Genomic DNA, 19,072 nt, shown 5'->3' with positions numbered 1-19,072 from the left:
TGTGGATCATCATGTGTTTGGTCAGATGTTGTTTTTGTGCGAAACTGTTTCCACACTGAACACACATATGTGGCTTTTCTCCAGTGTGGATCCTCTTGTGTTTGGTCAGATGTTGTTTTTGTGCGAAACTCGTCCCACATTGATCACATGTGAACGGCTTCTCTCCAGTGTGAACTCTCTTGTGCATCTCAAGACGCTGTTTGGTTGCGAAACTCTTCCCGCATTGATCACATGTGAACGGCTTCTCTCCGGTGTGGATTCTCATGTGAATCTCAATACTTGCTTTGGCTGTGTAACACTTTCCACACTGAGTGCAGGTGAAATATTTCTTGGCTCTTCTTTTCTTTAAAAGTGTCTTTTTACTCTTTGAGCGACTCAAAGGATTTTCTCCAGGTTTGACATGATGTTCCTCCTTCACTTCACTCAGTTCTTCTCTCTCCTCCTTCACTTCACTCAGTTCTTCACTCTCCTCCTCCACTTCACTCAGTTCTTCACTCTCCTCCTTCACTTCACTCAGTTCTTCTCTCTCCTCCTCCACTTCACTCAGTTCTTCACTCTCCTCCTCCACTTCACTCAGTTCTTCACACTCCTCCTTCACTTCACTCAGTTCTTCTCTCTCCTCCTTCACTTCACTCAGTTCTTCACACTCCTCCTTCACTTCACTCAGTTCTTCTCTCTCCTCCTTCCCTTCACTCTCCTCCTTCACTTCACTCAGTTCTTCACTCTCCTCCTTCACTTCACTCTCCTCCTTCACTTCACTCAGTTCTTCTCTCTCCTCCTTCACTTCACTCAGGTCTTCTCTCTCCTCCTTCACTTCACTCAGTTCTTCACACTCCTCCTTCACTTCACTCAGTTCTTCTCTCTCCTCCTTCCCTTCACTCTCCTCCTTCACTTCACTCAGTTCTTCACTCTCCTCCTTCCCTTCACTCTCCTCCTTCACTTCACTCAGTTCTTCACTCTCCTCCTTCACTTCACTCAGTTCTTCACTCTCCTCCTTCACTTCCATCAGGTCTGACATAAAAGAAAAAGGTTTAATTTAATTTTCAGCACATACATAATTCAAAGAGAGAAATATGAAAGTGAGCCCTGATGTAATAGCACAAAATACTAGTAGACAATTGCTATAAAATATTATGATATATCTGGTGTTGGTTTCATTAATTAATTGCATGAATGAGGTAAATTGATATTTCAATTATTATTTTTCAAGACATTATAGGCACAAATCACATTTCTAAAGTGAGAAATATTAAATATATTTGATGAATGACAATTACTTAATGTAATATTAACATTTATACAATAGTGCCTAGTGGTGTGCAAATACAATTATTTCCCAGTATTTGTTAGGATTTTTTAACAAGGTAAAACAATTCTCCCAACGTCTGAATCCAATGGTGTGGTAGAAGGTTTTCTGCATGCTCTGTCTTATCGGTGCACAAAGTAATTTAATTACAATTCTGTCAGCCAAATAATAATCAAAAATATATACACTGTATTTAAACACAATGTTGTAAACTATATTAGAAAATGTCTGACATGTTGCTAAAATAGTAGCAAAAAAAGCGAACCAGATATAAAATAAGTGTAAATAAGGGAGATAATTTGACCTGATGTTGACAATCTATATGAAAGTTTCTCCAACCTCCCTCTACTGACCATTTGTTGAAAATCTGTACCATTTCATAGTTTAACTAAATAAAAGTGATGAATGCTTGAATGCTTCTAACATGAATGTTCTTCAGCATCGTGAATGAATGAAGAATAAACACCAACCTCTTTGTTCTTCAGGATCTTCAGTGTGTTTCATTCTGCAGGGTTCTGGATCACTCATGTTCTCACTGTCCTCTTTAATAAACTCAGTCTTTGCAGATTTCAGCTCTTCCTGATGCTCTGATGCTCGTCTTCACTTGTAGCTGATGGGAATTTACAGCATTTATTGGAGAACTGCTGTGGGAGGAGCTTCACTGATGATGTGATTGTTGTGGGAGGAGCTTATCTGCCAAAATCAAATATATATCAGTTAGTGAGTGTTTTTAAACTAAATGACACATCTGTAAAACATCTGTACATCATGTCTTTCTGTCCATCATAAAGTAACTGATGCTCATTGAATTCATAACCCAAAAATTATACTCCTTCTTCATTCAAATATAGGCATATTGTTGTGGAGTCTGTCACTTCATTAAAATTCAATCTTGAAGTATTGATGCCAGAAAATAAACTTTACTATCCAATAAATTATTATCTAACAAAGTCGAGTGCTTTTGCCAAAGCAACTCCAGAGTCCAGTATCAAACATATATACACCTCAAAGGTAATCAATACATTTGTTTTTCTTATGCTTCTGCCCTGAGCCAGATATAATAGTGTCATGTCTTTGATAATATTCTCATAGATTTCACTTAATCCAGTTAATAATCAATAAACATATTCTACAATATGCAGAAATAAAGTAAAACATTAATATCTTAATGTAAATTCTTCCAAATAAAAAATAATAAGAAAAATAAACTCAGAAATAAACGTACATATAGTAGCCAACAAATTCCCTCAGTCTGCTGACACCAATGAAATGAGCTTTAAGTGTCAATTTACAGGAGATCTGAAGACATCAGCATAATAAATGAGGTGAAAACAGGAACTATTGTCATGAAATAAAGAGTGTTTTCAGCAGATCTGTTAATATTGATGAGCTTCAGACTATCAACACTCATTCAACAAGCCATTCAGGATCATCAGCAGATCATCTCACTTTATTCTGAGTGTTTGCTGTTAGAAACACATTATTTGAGTCAGGATATATGATAAAAGCCTGTTAAACTGCTCTATTGAAAGACAGTACTGTTATTTCTCACACTATGACATGGATAAAACATCAATAATACAAAAACATGAATGACACTCAGGTAAATAACTACACCATTATATATGTCCTAAAAGACATATAGATTCAAAATATATGAATCTAAACATTGTGTTATTTTCTCAAAGCTGCATTAGTTGCAATAAAATTATTAGATCATCATTAGATCAGTTCTCATTAAAGAGTTAATATTAAGTATTTAATGGCCACACATCGATTCCCATCAATTCCCCTCACAGATCTCAAACTTTTGACTCTTGACTTGACACTCAGTATCAGTTCTCACTCCAAACATCGAGACAATCACACAAACGAACACAAAATCGCTCAGGTCTGAATGAACTCAACATATTCTCCTCATGCTCGCTGCTGCTGCACTAAATGTTTATTTCAGAAGGAAGACGCCAGAAAAGACGCACAAGTATTGCTGTGAAAGTATTGCAAGAATTGATGAAAACAATACAGAAATGAGTCTGCCGTTTAATCAAATTGTATAAAGTGTGTGTGATGGTTGTGTAAACATGAGAAATACCGTGAACTGCTCTCCTCACCTCAGAAGACTCGACGCTGAAACTCAATGACGGAAGAGACGGCGCGAGCGGTTACGTCATTGGCCGCCAACGGTAGATGGTCAAAGACGCACCAAATAGTAAAAAGGCAATTAGAGCTTATGGCATTGTAAGCAGGTGTGATGAAGGTGTATAAAGTAGTACCCTTTTTCTGTTGTTTGTTATAGAAAACATATTCCCAGATAGCATGTATAATCGGCCCGAGCTCGGCTGCCCCGCGGCGCCTGCGGCTCAGACTCGGCATCGGTGTGTGTTAACCGGGCCGATTGTTGCCCGCAGCTCGCTCTGGCACATGCATTTTTGTTACGGCTGTAAAGCACTGGGCCGATGCATGTTCACCGTAACTGGTAACCCGGCTCTGCTGTATGATCTGGACCACTTCTGGAAATGACTCGGCTTAGGTTAAATCAAGGATGGTTTTAATGTAGCAATAATTAACATAAAAATTATTTTAAACTTGACGTAAATTCCTGACTGTATCATATACTTGTCGAATGTCGTGACTTGTCCAAAACAAAATATCTGCGGTAAATAATAATAATAATAATAATAATAATAATAATAGAGTCATTTTGCACAGAGCATTCTTTATTATAACCATAGCAAAAATAGTTGTCATGAAGATCATTCTTTACGTGTATTTTAAACATGCATGGGCGTTTGACATCACTCGCATAGTCACGGTGATTGCAGTCGCGCATCGGCTGAGTAGTGGCAACCGCAATGAGGCCAAGTCACTTTGCTACCTGCAGGCAGGCATAGATACATACAACTTTGTTAACTAAGCTCGTTTACCAATGGTGGGTAACAGAAACAAAATGCAGGCCAAAATATTTTTCTACCGGCCAACATAATTTTTAAGATGTAGACTATCCTGTGTTTACTTGGGTTGATGGGATGGGTAGCCTACATGCACAACGTCTTGTTAGCAACATTGAGTATAAAATTCATTTTACTGGCTATTTCAAATGTTTACCAGCATTGGCGGTTAAACTCTGGGCGCTCGGCTCAGATGCGTTTACCAGTATGAAGCCGATTTCAACAGTTACTGCAGCAAGCGTCAGCACGCATGCTCAGCTCATCACTCAGTGACGTGTGCACAACTTTCGGTGAGATAAAACTCAACGCCTGACTTAAAATCATCCCTTTTCGATTCTGTGCCATTACGGTGAACTTGATGGGCAACATGATGCTGAAAATTCAGCTTTGCATCACAGAAATAAATTATCATTTAAAGTATAATAAATTGAAAACCAATTATTTTAAATTGTAATAATATATCACAATATTAAATTTTTTTTCTGTATTTTTGATCAAATAAATGCAGGCTTGATGAGCAGAAGAAACTTCTTTCAAAAACATAAAAAAATAGTAATGTGTCCAAACTTTTGGCCTGTACTGTATAAATTGCCATATTTTTTTTTTTTTCTATTTCCATACATGGGTGTTTGTGTGTATGGGATGTCACAATTATAGATTTGTGTGTTAGATAATGTTGAGAACCTTGTGAACTGGTGAAATGCTTTCTTATCAAAGTAACTTACACATGTCTTGATGGACCCTACGTTATGCACTGTGTACAGTTATGCTGGTAGTGGGGTAATGTCATAATGGTTATTGGGTTGGGCTTGGACTAAAAAAGGGAAATCGTAATGCTTTAATATAATAAGACATTATGGATGGTTTTGTACAATGCTAATCTTTTTTCTTTTTTTCCTCAGGTAATCTTGCTTTTGCTTTTAATTTAAATAAACACAGCTCTAAGGTAAGAATGTCTGATCAAATGCATTCTTTCAAATCTAATCTGAGACGCAAGGCAGTTAAATCAGTGTGTAATTTGCTGCAAGGTATTGAGAATGACAGTAAGCTTGTTGACGATGATCTGACTGATGACCAAACTGTACATGACTTAGATCTTGTTGTAAACTGTGCCAACAGTAATGACTTGATGTGTGACTGGAACTTTGACAGTGACTGTGATGATAGAGAGGGCCCTTCTGAGCATAGACCTGACCCGGCTGATGATTTGGTCAATTGGGCTTTGGAGTTTAAAGGACAATTCCGGTATTTAACACTTTGAGTCTATTTTGTAGTTTGTTTTGGATGAACAAGAGTGGTGGACAAAGAAATTTTGACAATGGTTCCTGTCTCGACTTTTTGACTATTTTAGAATTGCCCATGACCGCTTTAGACTGGGAGTCTATGGCCATGCACAAACATGCCCTTAAAACAACCCTTAACGTTCGTTTTCAAAACTGTTCAACTCACCGAGTGGTTAGTGGTGTTCGTTGATGATTAAAATCAAATATATCGGCGCAATGTATGATTTCAATCCGTTTATTTTTCTATAGTGCAACTATTTTTTCAGATACCTCACAACCACGTATAAACTTCCGCTCTTCCGAAACTTCCGTTGCTCTGCTCACGCTAGCCTTCTTAGAGTCAGAGAACCGAGCGAAAAGACCGAAAAGACTACAACCAAATGTAAACAGCCCCCTTTCCGTTTCCGGTAGCGCAGTAATATCAACGAGCAATGAGTCCTCCAACGGAAATCAATGGGATTTTACAAAATGCCAAATAAAACACGACAGAAACTGTATTTCGCTACGCTACTTGTTTTGGAATATCAACGAACACCACTAACCACTCGGTGAGTTGAACAGTTTTGAAAACGAACGTTAAGGGTTGTTTTAAGGGCATGTTTGTGCATGGCCATAGACTCCCATTCTAAAGCGGTCATGGGCAAATCTAAAATAGTCAAAAAGTCGAGACAGGAACCATTGTCAAAATTTCTTTGTCCACCACTCTTGTTCATTCAAAACAAACTTCAAAATAGACTCAAAGTGTTAAATACCGGAATTGTCCTTTAATATCACCATGGTTGCACTTACTGCCTTGTTGTCTATCCTACATTTTCACCACCCCAATTTGCCAAGAGATGGGAGGACTCTCCTCAAAACAGTCACCGACTACAAAATCCTACCTGTAGCAGGATGTGCCTTCTTTTACTTTGGTGTATTGAATGCTATAACAGGCCTTCTTGAAAATGTGTGGATAAAACTCCCTAGCAACCATTGCCTGCAGTTACAGTTAAACTTTGACAGGCTCCCATTGTTTAAGAGTAATAACCAGCAGCTGTGGCCCATTCTAGGTTTATTGAAGGAAGTAGGTAAATGTCCCTTCATGATTGGCGTTTTTGGAGGGGATTGCAAACCCAAATCACTCACTGAGTACTTGAGGGACCTGGTGAGTGAGTTGAGTAGTCTTCAGTCTGGGTTTTGGTTCAAAGGAAAGCTGTTTTTTCTGCGAGTCTGTTCTGTTGTGTGTGATGCTCCAGCCCGGGCTGTTGTTAAAGGCAGTCATTCAGGCTATTCAGCTTGTGATAAACGTGTACAGATGGGTGTATATATAAGAAATCGCATGACTTTTCCACAGACTGACTGCACCTTAAGAACGGATGCTAGTTTCAGGCAAATGTTGGATGAAGATCATCATGTAGCACAGTCTCCTCTGATTGGATTTGGTATCAACATGGTACTTGATTTTCCTCACGATTACATGCATTTGGTGTGTCTTGGGGTTGTACGTCGGTTGTTTGACCTGTGGTGTAGTGGGCCTTTGCCAAATCGCTTGTCTGGTCAGCTGGGTAAAGCACTATCTCAGAACCTACAGGAACTGAAGAATAACATTCCGTGCGAGTTTGCTAGAAAGCCTAGAGCTTTTGAGGAAAGAGGGAGATGGAAGGAAACGGAGCTACGACAGTTCTTGTTGTATACAGGCCCTGTCGTTCTCGTAGATGTTCTGGCTGCTCCAGTCTACTACAACTTTATGTTGCTGTCGGTTGCTATTTTTATGCTGGCTAATCCTGAGGTGGATGTAGGGATATGTGACTGTGCAAAGACACTACTTGTGTCATTTGTTGAACATTTTGGCAGACTTTATGGTGAGGGCTTTCTGGTGTACAATTTGCATGGCCTTGTTCATTTGAGCGATGATGTTAAGAGATATGGATGTCTTGATGTGATATCTGGGTTCCCTTTTGAGAATTTTCTTGGTGAGGTAAAGCGCATGGTGAGGGGGGCCAAATTTCCCAGTTGCCCAGATTGTCCGTCGCTTGTCTGAGGGTACCAATAACAGAAGGGTCAATGTGAAAGCTGGAAGTGTATTAAGGAAAGAGCATGTTGGTGGCCCCTTACCACAGGGTGTTAGAGGAATAATACAGGAGTTTAAAGAGTTGCACACGGATCAATTTTGTGCTAAAGTTACAGAGGGGGATAACTGTATTAAAATAGGTAATGCCATTGGCTTGCTTCAGAATATCATCTTGCTTGCCTTGAAGGTAATATGCACTTGGTGTACTATCAGTTCCATGCTGTTGAGCCATTCTACACATATCCCCTCAGTTCATCTAGTCTGGGTGTGTTTCTTCTCTCACAGCTGTCAGAGAGTTTGAAGTGCGTTAAAGTTGACGATGGCCTTCGTAAATATGTCCTCCTCCCCTTCAAAGACAAACATGTGGGAATGCCTTTGTTGCATTTACATTAGGCTTAATTGTTGTGTTGAGAGATTAAATGTAATTTTTAGATATATTGTTCTGGCTCGTTATTTATGCCACTGATCAACACTCAGTTAGGAAGGTTTTTCACCTAATTTGTGACTTTGCGTTTTGTGTTAGTGTTAAGACCATGCGCTCTTTTCTTGCCTGCTGGAGGTGGGATGACCTGGGAGGGTGTGGTTGATTGTACACCCCTGCTGACTGATTTCACTGATGGTGGAGAGAATAAATGGACAAATTAATCTCACTTTACTTCCTCTGGGGAACGGCAGTCTCCGGTGAAGTCATTTGTGATCCAGCATTTTTTTTTTTTTTTTTTCTTAATCAACATTCCTCACCTTTTGGATTATTATTTCTCCTTTATTGTTTAAACCCCTAGACATTGTTATATTCTTTTGTAATGGATAATTTTTTACTTTAATAAATAATCTTGCAAGTCAAACAATCTGTGCAAGTGTGATCCTACTTTGTTACGGTCGAAAACGAGCTGACCGTGACATAAATTAGGTGTCTCGTCCGCGATCCTTTGGTGTGGGAATGTTGGTGAGTATGTGATTTTTATTTTTTTTGAATGGTTACCTTTATGAATGAGAACTCTGGTTATCCAGCTGGGTTGTGTATACAATCCTTCCGACGGAACACTGTTTGTTGTTTTGTTTATTATTTAGCATTTTTTGTTTTTAAGGGTTATCCTGGGTGGAGATTTAACTCTCTGTAAGGGGTACGCTTTCGGACTTTCAGTTTAACTGATCGTAACGGAGTTCAGCGTTTAATGCCGCCCCGAGCCCGGTACACCTTTGAAGACTAGGTAGGAATTAGTTAAGTGTTTTTTCGTATATAGGAGCTGGAGTTTCTCAGATTATAGAGGTGAAACCCATTCTACAAAAATTAGTAAATAATTGCACTCGTGTGTGTGTGTGTGTGTGTGGTGCGTTCTTCTCTTCTTCTCATGCCTACAATGTGTTTTGGAAGTCTTTGGAAGTTTTGTGAATAAGTAGGTTAGGTAATATGAAGTAGTTCCTCTTCGAAGCAGTGGCTTATGAGAGTTGTATTTCTAGTAAACCGTGTCTCACGTGCATGAGCTGGTTTTGTTTGTTGTCGTAGTAAAAAGGTGGACACTGACCTTAAGTTTGACACCCAGATTAAAGCCGTAGTGAAGTCCAGCTTTTTCCAGTTAAGGCAACTTACAAAAATTAAACCGGTCCTTCAGAGACAGCACTTTGAGACAGTAATCCACGCCTTTGTGACCACTCGGCTGGATTACTGCAATGCACTTGATTTGGGGGTTAGTGGGTCCTCCATTGCCCGTCTGCAACTGGTTCAAAATGCTGCTGCTCGTCTTTTAACTGGCACAAGAAAGTATGAGCACATTTCACCTATTTTAGCTTCACTCCACTGGCTGCCTGTTCATTTTAGGATTCATTTTAAACTCCTTTTATTTGCTTTTAAAGCCTTGAATGGCCTTGCCCCACCGTACCTCGCCGAGTTGCTGCACCCCTACATTCCCAGCCGCTCTCTCAAGTCAGCTGACCAGCTGCTCCTGACAGTGCCTAGAACTAGGCTAAAACTCAGAGGAGAACGAGCTTTTGCTGTTGCAGCTCCAAAACTATGGAATGTATTGCCACTACAATAGCACATGTATTGAGCACATGGCACAAGGAAACACATGACAAGCCATGTGCTCACAAAACACAAGCACATGGCCAGTAAAACTAATCACAAGCCACATGCTTACACAGAATGAGCCAATGAGAACTCATAAGCCACGTGTTCACACAGAACATGACAACATGAAAACACACAGCCAGTGTAAAACACAAGCTGTGTCCTACACAAGACAAGATAGAGCGCACAAGGACGGGCGTGAGCTCATCCCGTGCGCTCACAACAGAAGAAGACAAACACGCAAAGCATGGATGTCTGAATCCCGACACAGAACCGAAACCAAACTAGACCGATGTGCCGGGATCCACACACCACGCTCCGCACATGTAACAAGGCACGTAGACAAGTGAGTGCACGGCTCGAGCACGCTCGAAACTGCGCACTCAGACAAAAACGAGACAAATACCGGGAGTGTCAGAGCTCTGTCACAAAATCAGGAATGTAACTACTCGCGAACCAGTTCTTTGTGTTTCGAACCGGTTATCAGCCAGGAAAATTGCTTCCAAAGCGGCACCAACTCTTTGCTGGACTAGAACCGTTCTTTTATCACATCATGCTTATGTCGGGGGCTGGGGGCGGGGTTATTGTCAAACTTCTTCTCGAACGTAACCTCCGTCTATAGTAATCCAGACGAGCCGCACAAATGTGTTCTAAACGTCTTCATCTGACCCCAATATAAGATCGCAAAGCCTGAAGAAACATTTGCAGAAAGACGATGTAGTCCGCCATTGTAATTGTTATGCTTGAAGTTGGCGCAAGCGTTTCTGGGAAAGCTAAGACGTACGGCAACGTACACAGTGACGTAACGACGTCGCTCGCTGGGCTCTCTAGTCAGTGGAAAAACAAACAGGTTCTGAGAAGGTTCGCAAGGTGAACCAACTTTGAACCAGCACCAGTTCCGAACCAGTTCTTTTTTGGTGGAAAAGGGGTTTTAGTGAGATGGGGAGTGAGACTTGTGATCAGGTTGTAAATGGGCGCAAAGTACTTTTCACCTAGGTTTGTTACTAGAGCATGGTAAAAGACAAATTTGTGGAAAAAAAACCCCCATCTACATGGCTAATGCAACTGTGAGACATATTGTAGCCGTGTGGCGTTTCTGTGCTCCTGTGTATGTATAACCTCAGCTACATGGAAGATAGCAGAGTGTGTCACTAAGGAGACAAACACATTCAACACATGTTGATTGTAAATGATTAACAATTCCAGTATTACAATTATTCATTGTTAACACAAGACATTTGGTCTAGTATGCATTTACAATTTAGAAAATGCAGACAGGTTCAATGAATTTAGATGTTAAACTATTATGCTATTTGCGCTGCTACCTGACTAGCAAATGACGCTAATAGTTGAAGGCCTTGAGTGGCCAAAGTTGTTAGATCAGTAAGAGTTTTAGATGCAATTGAGCTTTGGTTACTTGCAGAGTGCTGGTTTGTGTCATTAACGTTTTATGAAATAGGGTGGAGGTCTGCCTTTGCCCAGTGACCAGCAATTTTCCTCTGTATGGCCTGTTTTGTGACAGGAATTACAGAATCTGTTCAGTTTGGCACAGTGTGGCTTTCTGAATAACACAGCTACCTCAAAATGTGAGTCATTCCACGAAACCGCTTACACATTTTTGGATTTTTTACTTGCATGTATTACTTTTCTGAACACCCCACAACATTAATTACATATTTAACTTCCAGAAGAACATATTTTCCCACCTCAGGCATCAAATCCCTATTATTATTGGTAATTATTTTAGGATATGGGCACTATTAGTCTTCAACTCCATTATGGACATTATGGGAGCTCTCTGAATATGATTATAAAATATATTTGTAATGAAATCAACATTTTCCTATTAATCAGATGTCCCTCACACTAATTCTGTAATTGTAAATGTAAAATTTGCATATCATTTTACACTTATGCTATACTAAAGCCTGAAATGGGCACTTTTTGTGACAGCAACCTCATCATTTACAGTATTCTTATGATTGCTCTGAACATTTCAGACTAAGGTCAACAAACATTAAATTTCTTATTCATAAACCTAAAAAAATAATTAATAAAAACGTAGGTGTGACGGTGTTGAGACTAGGATAACAGGGTTGAAGAGACAAATACAGCTTAACATATACATAGTTGTTTTTTACTCAAATTCACTGTAAGATTTTCTATGAGAACTGTATTTCATTATGTAACCAAGAAAAACAACAGATATAAATTGCAATTGCAACTCAGTTTTATTAACCCGACTGCAAAAAGTATACATTAGAACATTATAAACTGACTGAATATCATCAAAATAAAACATATTACTTGTGTGCTTTTTTGATGTGTGTGTGTGTGTTTGAGCACGTGTTTGTATGTTTGTTTGTTTTTTTTGTATGTGCGCGCGCTTCATGGCAAAAAAGTAACGGGGTTGAGTGTGACGGGGTTGTGATTTCTTGCTTGAAAATGGCCACTGCTCTACATGTAGTGAATAACAGGAGAGCACATGGCATGCATGGTATTAAGAAATCATATATATTGTTGAAATAACAAAGATCATTTTCACAAGTAATAGAATTCTATGTTTATTTGATGTAACGGGGTTGAGTCGTTGAGCTTGACAACCACAATATCACAATTCTAAATACGTTATAGTTATAAAAGAAGGTGGTAACTTGCCTGTCTCTACACTAGGGTTGGGTAGCGAAACCCGGTTCCAATAGGGAACTGGTTCCGACGTAAATGGTAGTAACGAGACCGAATAAGAGCCCTTACAGAGTCAACGCGAGCAACGTGAGCGACGTGCTCCCTTTCATAGTCTACACGTCGGACGCAAGCAACTTGCAGTATCGCCCCCACCAACAACGCATAGTATTGCATGCAACGGTGCGTCGCGTATCAAAAACTGGGACGACACATTTTGCTACGCATTGACGCATAATGGCGGCCGAAGCGTAGCGATGCGTAGCCTTGCAGGCGCGTATGCGTATCGATGCGTTGACTCTGTAAGAGCCCTAAGAACGAAACTTTCGGTGCCTGACGTTTTTTACCGCCCCCTATAAAACATCTCGCGGCACGAATGATCCAATAATAAAACATCTCCAGTAAACCAGCAGAGCATTCATTTAGTTAGTTTGTTAAATAAGAGACGATCTAGCGCTAAAATGTGTTTTTTAAATCAAGTGATCAAAGTGCTCGTTGCCGCTGCGATCAGTGGCGTGGATACAGTGTTTTCTCTTGTGGCTCGCGCACACCGCACCGTCTTCACTCGGACGCGCGCTTCAATACGTTGCGGAGACCGATCTTTTTATGAGGCGCCGTCTATATGATTATGTGCGTGGTTTGTGTGTGTGTGTGTGTGTGTGTGCTCGCGTCTGAGATGAGTATGTGCGCGGAGAGTTCCACGCGTCTCGTGTGTGTAGAGTTTGCGTGTGTGTGCGTGAGCGACTTTAGATGTGACGTTGTGCATTTCTAGTTGGAGCATTCAGCAGTATACATGTATGTGTGACTACTCGTGTAGTGTATGCAAGGGTTTCAAATGTGCATGAATTAAGTTTGATTTAAGCTCTAGACGGCGCCTCATATCTATTCGTTCTGGTGAAATCACAAAATATAATTGACACAAAGTGTCCCTGCTTGATATACAACCACTGATGAGCATAATCGGTAAAAAAAAAAAAAAAAACTACGAATGCGGATTAGAACCCAAAACCTCTGACATGCTTGACTAAAGTTCAAGTTCAGCTGCAGTGTTCCTCTTTGGGTAAGTCTAGTATTTTAATGCCAACTGCAAATCTTGCATATCAAGTATGAAGTATATCAATATCAAGTATATTTATACGAGGCTATACTGTGTGTGTTAAATATTTCTGCTCAGTGTCAGATATTTCTCTGCTTTGTAAAAGTCATAATATGAGAAGACAAAATTTTGATCTTAAAGGGATACTTCAGGATTTAGCATTAAGCTTTGTATTAGTAGAAAACCTGTAGTATTTTCGAATTACCGTGCTTTCCACCCTCATATCCCCCTGAGAGGAGAGATTTATGTATTTTTTGTCTGGAAAAAATCCTCCGATGACGCAAAAATCGTCATTTTGCGTCATCAGAGGATTTTCTGGCCAGAGGCTAAAGACTACAGCCAGTAGGAGGAGCTGTTCCGCATGTGTTCAACCCGCCCATAGAGGGTGGATCTCACTCACAGAATGTACACAGTGTCAGCCGTCTTTCTTTGGAAGCTAAAATAGCAGGCTCTTGTTCTGTGGAGAAAGCTGAGTAGTAGGAGAAAGCTGAGTAGTAGGGATTACCATCCTCTTTTTCCCGGACATGTCCGGCCGTCCAAAATGTCCGCGTTTCGGCTTTTGCTTTCTGCAGTCGCCATTCATTGTTTACATGCACAGCTTTTGTTTCAATCTAACTGAATTCATTCCGATTGGTGAATCTGAATGTAGTGTTTACATGAACGCTAAACAAGTGATCGGTTGATGTGCGTTTTAACATTGCTAAGAAAATTCCCGCTCCTCGGAGACCGATGCGTCTCAATAATGACGCCACCGGCCTCGCACCGTTCTCCCGCGCCCCTCAGTCTCGTCCTGCTCGCCACAGTAAACATAATGAATGGCGACTGTAGAACGCAAAAGCCGAATCCCGGACATTTTGAGCGATCTCGAAATCCGTCACGGAGACTCACTAGTAGCTAATCCTTGTTGTTTTCAACTGCGCTCTGTAACCGGTAGGCGTGGCTTGGGAGTGGCCTCCTAGGGCAGCGAAGCAAGTGCATTCTGGGAGTTGTTGTCTTTCATCCACATAAGCCAAAAATACATTTTCTGGCTTTTCTCAGTCTAGAAAGCTCCAAATTCAAAAACAAATTCACATTTCTTCTACATAACTTACCTATTTTAAATACACATTCATATTTCCAGAGGTGAAGTATCCCTTTAACTCAAGTGTTTTCGGCTACATCAGTAGCCTTTTAAATGGCACAATTTTTCATTTAATCAGAAATCAGAAAATCTTTTTCAGAAAAACACACACACACAGAGGTATTATTTTTTTTGACAAAGTGTGTGCGGTTTAGTTTTCTTAAGTACCGTTTCAAGAACCGTTTAAGCACCGGAACCGTTTGAGTCTACACACAATGTTGTTCAGAAGACTTCTATGATGTCACTTCCTGTTATTGATGTCACATAAGGATCTGTTCATTATTTTTATGGGGGAGAATGATTTGTGTAACGGGGTTGAGGGATTACTGAGGGACGGAACTAAATAATGTGATTTTAATGAATAATCATGAATTTCCTTAGGAAAAAAAACATTACCAGCAAAAAAAGCACAGATAGATATTCATGGGAATGGCAAAATGTATGGACTTTTTTCTAATTATATTATTCATATCCCAAGTACACTTTCATAGAAGGCCATGAGGGACATGGCAAAATAGGTGGTGTCAACTGAAAAAAACAAGATAATTTCTAATATAAAGATAAAATGTATTGTAACTATTTTTAAACTTTATTAAAGAAAACATTTCAATTGATACAAAAAGCTTTTAAAAATAGATTTTGGTGACACAATAGGTAAAATACACTTAAACATTTTTTAGTATAAATACTCCAGTATTTTGTGCTGGAGAAGCACCACACATGAGCGATTGCTGCACACACCCTGCATTTGTAAGCAGTAATTCAAGGAGAATTACACTGTTGTGGAGAACACCTTCAATTCCAAAATACTCCTCAAAAAGTTCAAACATATTTAAAGTCCCACTCCGATCATATTTTGAGCTATTTTTAAACATTCTCAGTGGTCTTTAAATGATGATTATGCCGTTTTTAGCCAAAATCACAAAACCTGTGCCGTTTTCTGGGACTTCGCTTCAGCAGAGCGGCAGTAGCTCATTAGCAATTCGCCTCTGCGTTGTGGGCGGAGCCGTTGGCTGAAGCGAGATACATAGGCAGCAACAGCCTCTTTCTGTCTTTCTTTCTTTCTGTCAACACAGAAAACATTTCATCACTGGATAGTTTTTTTCGTTTAATTAAAGTGTTGTTTTATGTCAGCTGAATGTCCGGAACGCTTTTCAGAGAAGATAAGGCAACTTATTTAGCACAAATCACACCCAGCGGCAATTCAGAAAAAGAAAAAAAAATCTCCAAATGCTCCACATGAAACTTTGGTCTTCCGACCTTTTACCGCCGTGTCGATTTATTTTGATTAATATGTGCGAGGGAGAGAGAGCAAGACAGCGCTTAGTTTGGAGACGGTGAGGTCTTGTTTACATTTTCGCCTGGCTCCGAAGACAGAGAGTGCGCGCGCGCGCGTCCGGGTCTCTCTCTCTGCTCGTTCTTTCAGTTATAAACATGTCCTGTCACAAGCGCAGCAGTTCATCTACATTACTCACCGATCAAATAAGAATTTGGCGGGACAAAAATTCACTTTGGCGGGCGCTAAAACAAGTTCAATGCAGGAAAATTCATGACCATGCATTCGCACAAATGCGACCACATAAAATTTTAACTCGCACATTCTCAAAAAATGGTCGCAGTCTGGAACCCTGGAACGTAATCCATTCATCTCTCACAGCAACATGTTTTGGTAAAGCATGAAAGCTAATACCAATATCTCTCCTCTTAGCATTGCAACCCGCTACCGCACATAGGTATTGATCCGCCATCGTCTTCTCTACTCCTCAGAACCTGACCGGGCGGGGCGGAGGGGAGTATGAGCTTGTGGCCCCGCCCAGTGGAGTTACTACGTCACAACTCCAGTCTATTTTAGCCGGCATTTTAGCGTCTGCTACTGATTCACAGCCATTTGAATGCAGAAATACTCAGAAATACAACTTTGAGCTTATTTTTCTCAAGATATGTCCTCTAGCATAAGAAAAATGCCACAAGAAAATGTTAACACCTAGAAAAACATGATTTTCATCGGAGTGGGTCTTTAAAGATTTCACTCTCAGACTTATTTTGATACATTGACTGCACAATGGTGCCTGTCATCAAAACCTGTGGTGTCTTATAGATCAGAACATCTGGAATTGAGCTGATAACAAAGGCATGTTTTAGGTTGCAAAATGTGACAATTTAGTAACAGTCTAGAGCCCTGTATAGTGCTGTATTTCTGCTTTTACATGAGCTACAGTCAGAGAGCAAATGTTTTTTCTTTTTTTTTTTTATTGATCTGAACTGACAAATTACACATTCCTGTTGGTTGAACACAACCACAAGTGTCCTGTGCTCACCTCACACCGGCTTTAGGACTGTATGGATCTTCATGTGTCGCTTCAGGTGAGTTTTAATAGTGAAACTCATCCCGCACTGATCACACGTGTGCAGCTTCTCTCCAGTGTGGATCCTCTCATGTGTTTTCAGATTTGATGACTGACTGAATCTCTTGTCACAGTGTGAACATTTGTAAGGTTTTTCTCCAGTGTGAATTCTCTGCAGTTTTAAATGTCCAGCTGTAGTAAAAGTCTTCTCACACTCAAAGCACACGTACTCTCTCACACCAGTATGTATTTTCTCATGTTTATGTAAATTACCCTGCAGTGAAAAACTCTTTCCACACACAGAACATGAATGCGGCTTCTCCTTCGTATGAACTCTCAGGTGTTTCTTCAGGGTTGATGCAATAAGAAATATTTTGCAACATTGATGACATGTGAACGGCTTCTCTCCGGTGTGGATCCTCATGTGAACGTCAAGAGAATGTTTGTATGTGAAATTGTTTCCACACTGATGGCATACATACGGCTTCTCTCCAGTGTGGATCCTCATGTGTCGCTTCAGGTCACTTTTAAAAGAGAAACTCTTCCCGCACTGATCACACGTGTGTGGCTTCTCTCCAGTGTGGATCCTCTCATGTGTTTTCAAACTTTCTGATCGACTGAATCTCTTGTCACAGTGTGAACACTTGTAAGGTTTTTCTCCAGTGTGAATTCTCTGGTGCAGTTTTAAACTGTCCGCTGTAATAAAAGTCTTCTCACACTCAAAGCACACGTACTCTCTCACACCAGTGTGAATTTTCTCATGTGCATGTAAATATAGCAGGAGTGAAAAACTCTTTCCACACACAGAACATGAATGCGGCTTCTCCTTCATTTGAACTGCCAGGTGTGTCTTCAGGTTTGATGCACAGAGAAATGTTTTCCCACACTGGTCACATGAGAACGGCTTCTCTCCAGTGTGAACTCTCATGTGTCGCTCAAGATTATGTTTGGTTGTGAAACTGTTTCCACACTGAGTGCAGGTGAAAGATTTCTTGGCTCTTCTTTTCTTTAAAAATGTCTTTTTAGTCTTTGAGAGACTCAAAGGTTTTTCTCCAAGTTGGACATGATGTTCCTCCTCCACTTCACTCAGTTCTTCACTCTCCTCCTCCACTTCACTCTCCTCCTTCACTTCACTCAGTTCTTCTCTCTCCTCCTTCACTTCACTCAGTTCTTCACTCTCCTCCTTCACTTCACTCAGTTCTTCACTCTCCTCGCTCTCTTTCATCAGGTCTGACACGAAAGAAACAATTATTACATTTAACTTTTAGTACATCAAAATATTTCTCTTCAAATAGAGCAATATAAGTGAAAGGACATGAAAGTGAGCTCTGATGTAATGGTAGAAAGTAGACAACTGTTATAAAATATTATGATAATTTGATGCCTTTTTACAAATTGATTATATGTCCTTGAAACTTTCCATGAATGAGGTCAATTTATCTTCCAATTATTATTTTTGAAACATTATAGGCACAAATCCCTTGTTTCTTTAGCAAGAACTATTAAATTAGAACTTTGAGATTTAAATTTTTGTTTAAAAAAAAAAAACATTCTGACTTAAACATTGTCAGCTACACTGTTTACTTCTGAATATTATAGTATAAACGTGATAAGTCCATTTTGATTAATTTGAGTAAAAAATGTGTTTTCTTTACCAAAAAAAGTGGCAAGATGAAAACCACTATTTTCTGTTTCAATAAAAAATTCAAATCCAGATTTTGATTTTCAAAGATTTATTATAAAATCATATTATTTTTCCCCAAAAATGCAATAAATTCATGACACTTTTTTTTTCAAAATGCAATTACTCCATTGAATCAATATAAAAGTTATTTTTCATATTGAAACTGTCGAAAATACACAACAAAGTAAGTTGATCCACATGACAGCCTCTGAACTCGGTCAATACTAATCTTATATACAGGCACGTACTGGACTAAACATACATTCAATCAGCCATCGCTAAGAAATACCTCCTGAACTTTTTTGACGGCGATCAGCTGTAAAATGGCTTGGTCCTGCTCGGTTTTTGTTGACTGAGTACAAGAATTGAAAGTTTTTTAAAAGATCTCCTGTAGTCAACATGTCAGCGTGACAGAAGTTTGACGCTGTCCTGTGAGAACAAGCAACAGTCAGCATTTCTCTTCCTCCCGCGTGCCTCATCTTCTTAATCC

General features: G+C 39.8%; 1 protein-coding gene across 1 annotated transcript; it reads right to left on the bottom strand.

The window, feature by feature from the left end:
* Positions 1-929: 929 nt before the first annotated feature.
* Positions 930-18,123, bottom strand: LOC309508939 (uncharacterized protein; the record flags this gene model as incomplete). The annotated part of the gene is made up of 2 exons (XM_082183500.1): positions 930-1,011; positions 16,872-18,123. The coding sequence occupies one exon, from the start codon at positions 18,121-18,123 to the stop codon at positions 16,873-16,875; it is 1,251 nt and encodes a 416-aa protein (XP_082039626.1). The 3' UTR covers positions 930-1,011; position 16,872.
* Between the last annotated feature and the right edge of the window lie 949 nt (positions 18,124-19,072).

Source organism: Leuciscus leuciscus (genome assembly GCF_965113295.1).
Source record: "Leuciscus leuciscus genome assembly, chromosome: 1".
Taxonomy (NCBI): domain Eukaryota; kingdom Metazoa; phylum Chordata; class Actinopteri; order Cypriniformes; family Leuciscidae; genus Leuciscus; species Leuciscus leuciscus.
Note: the sequence above shows the minus strand (reverse complement) of the source record. Positions and strands in the feature narration are given on the sequence as shown.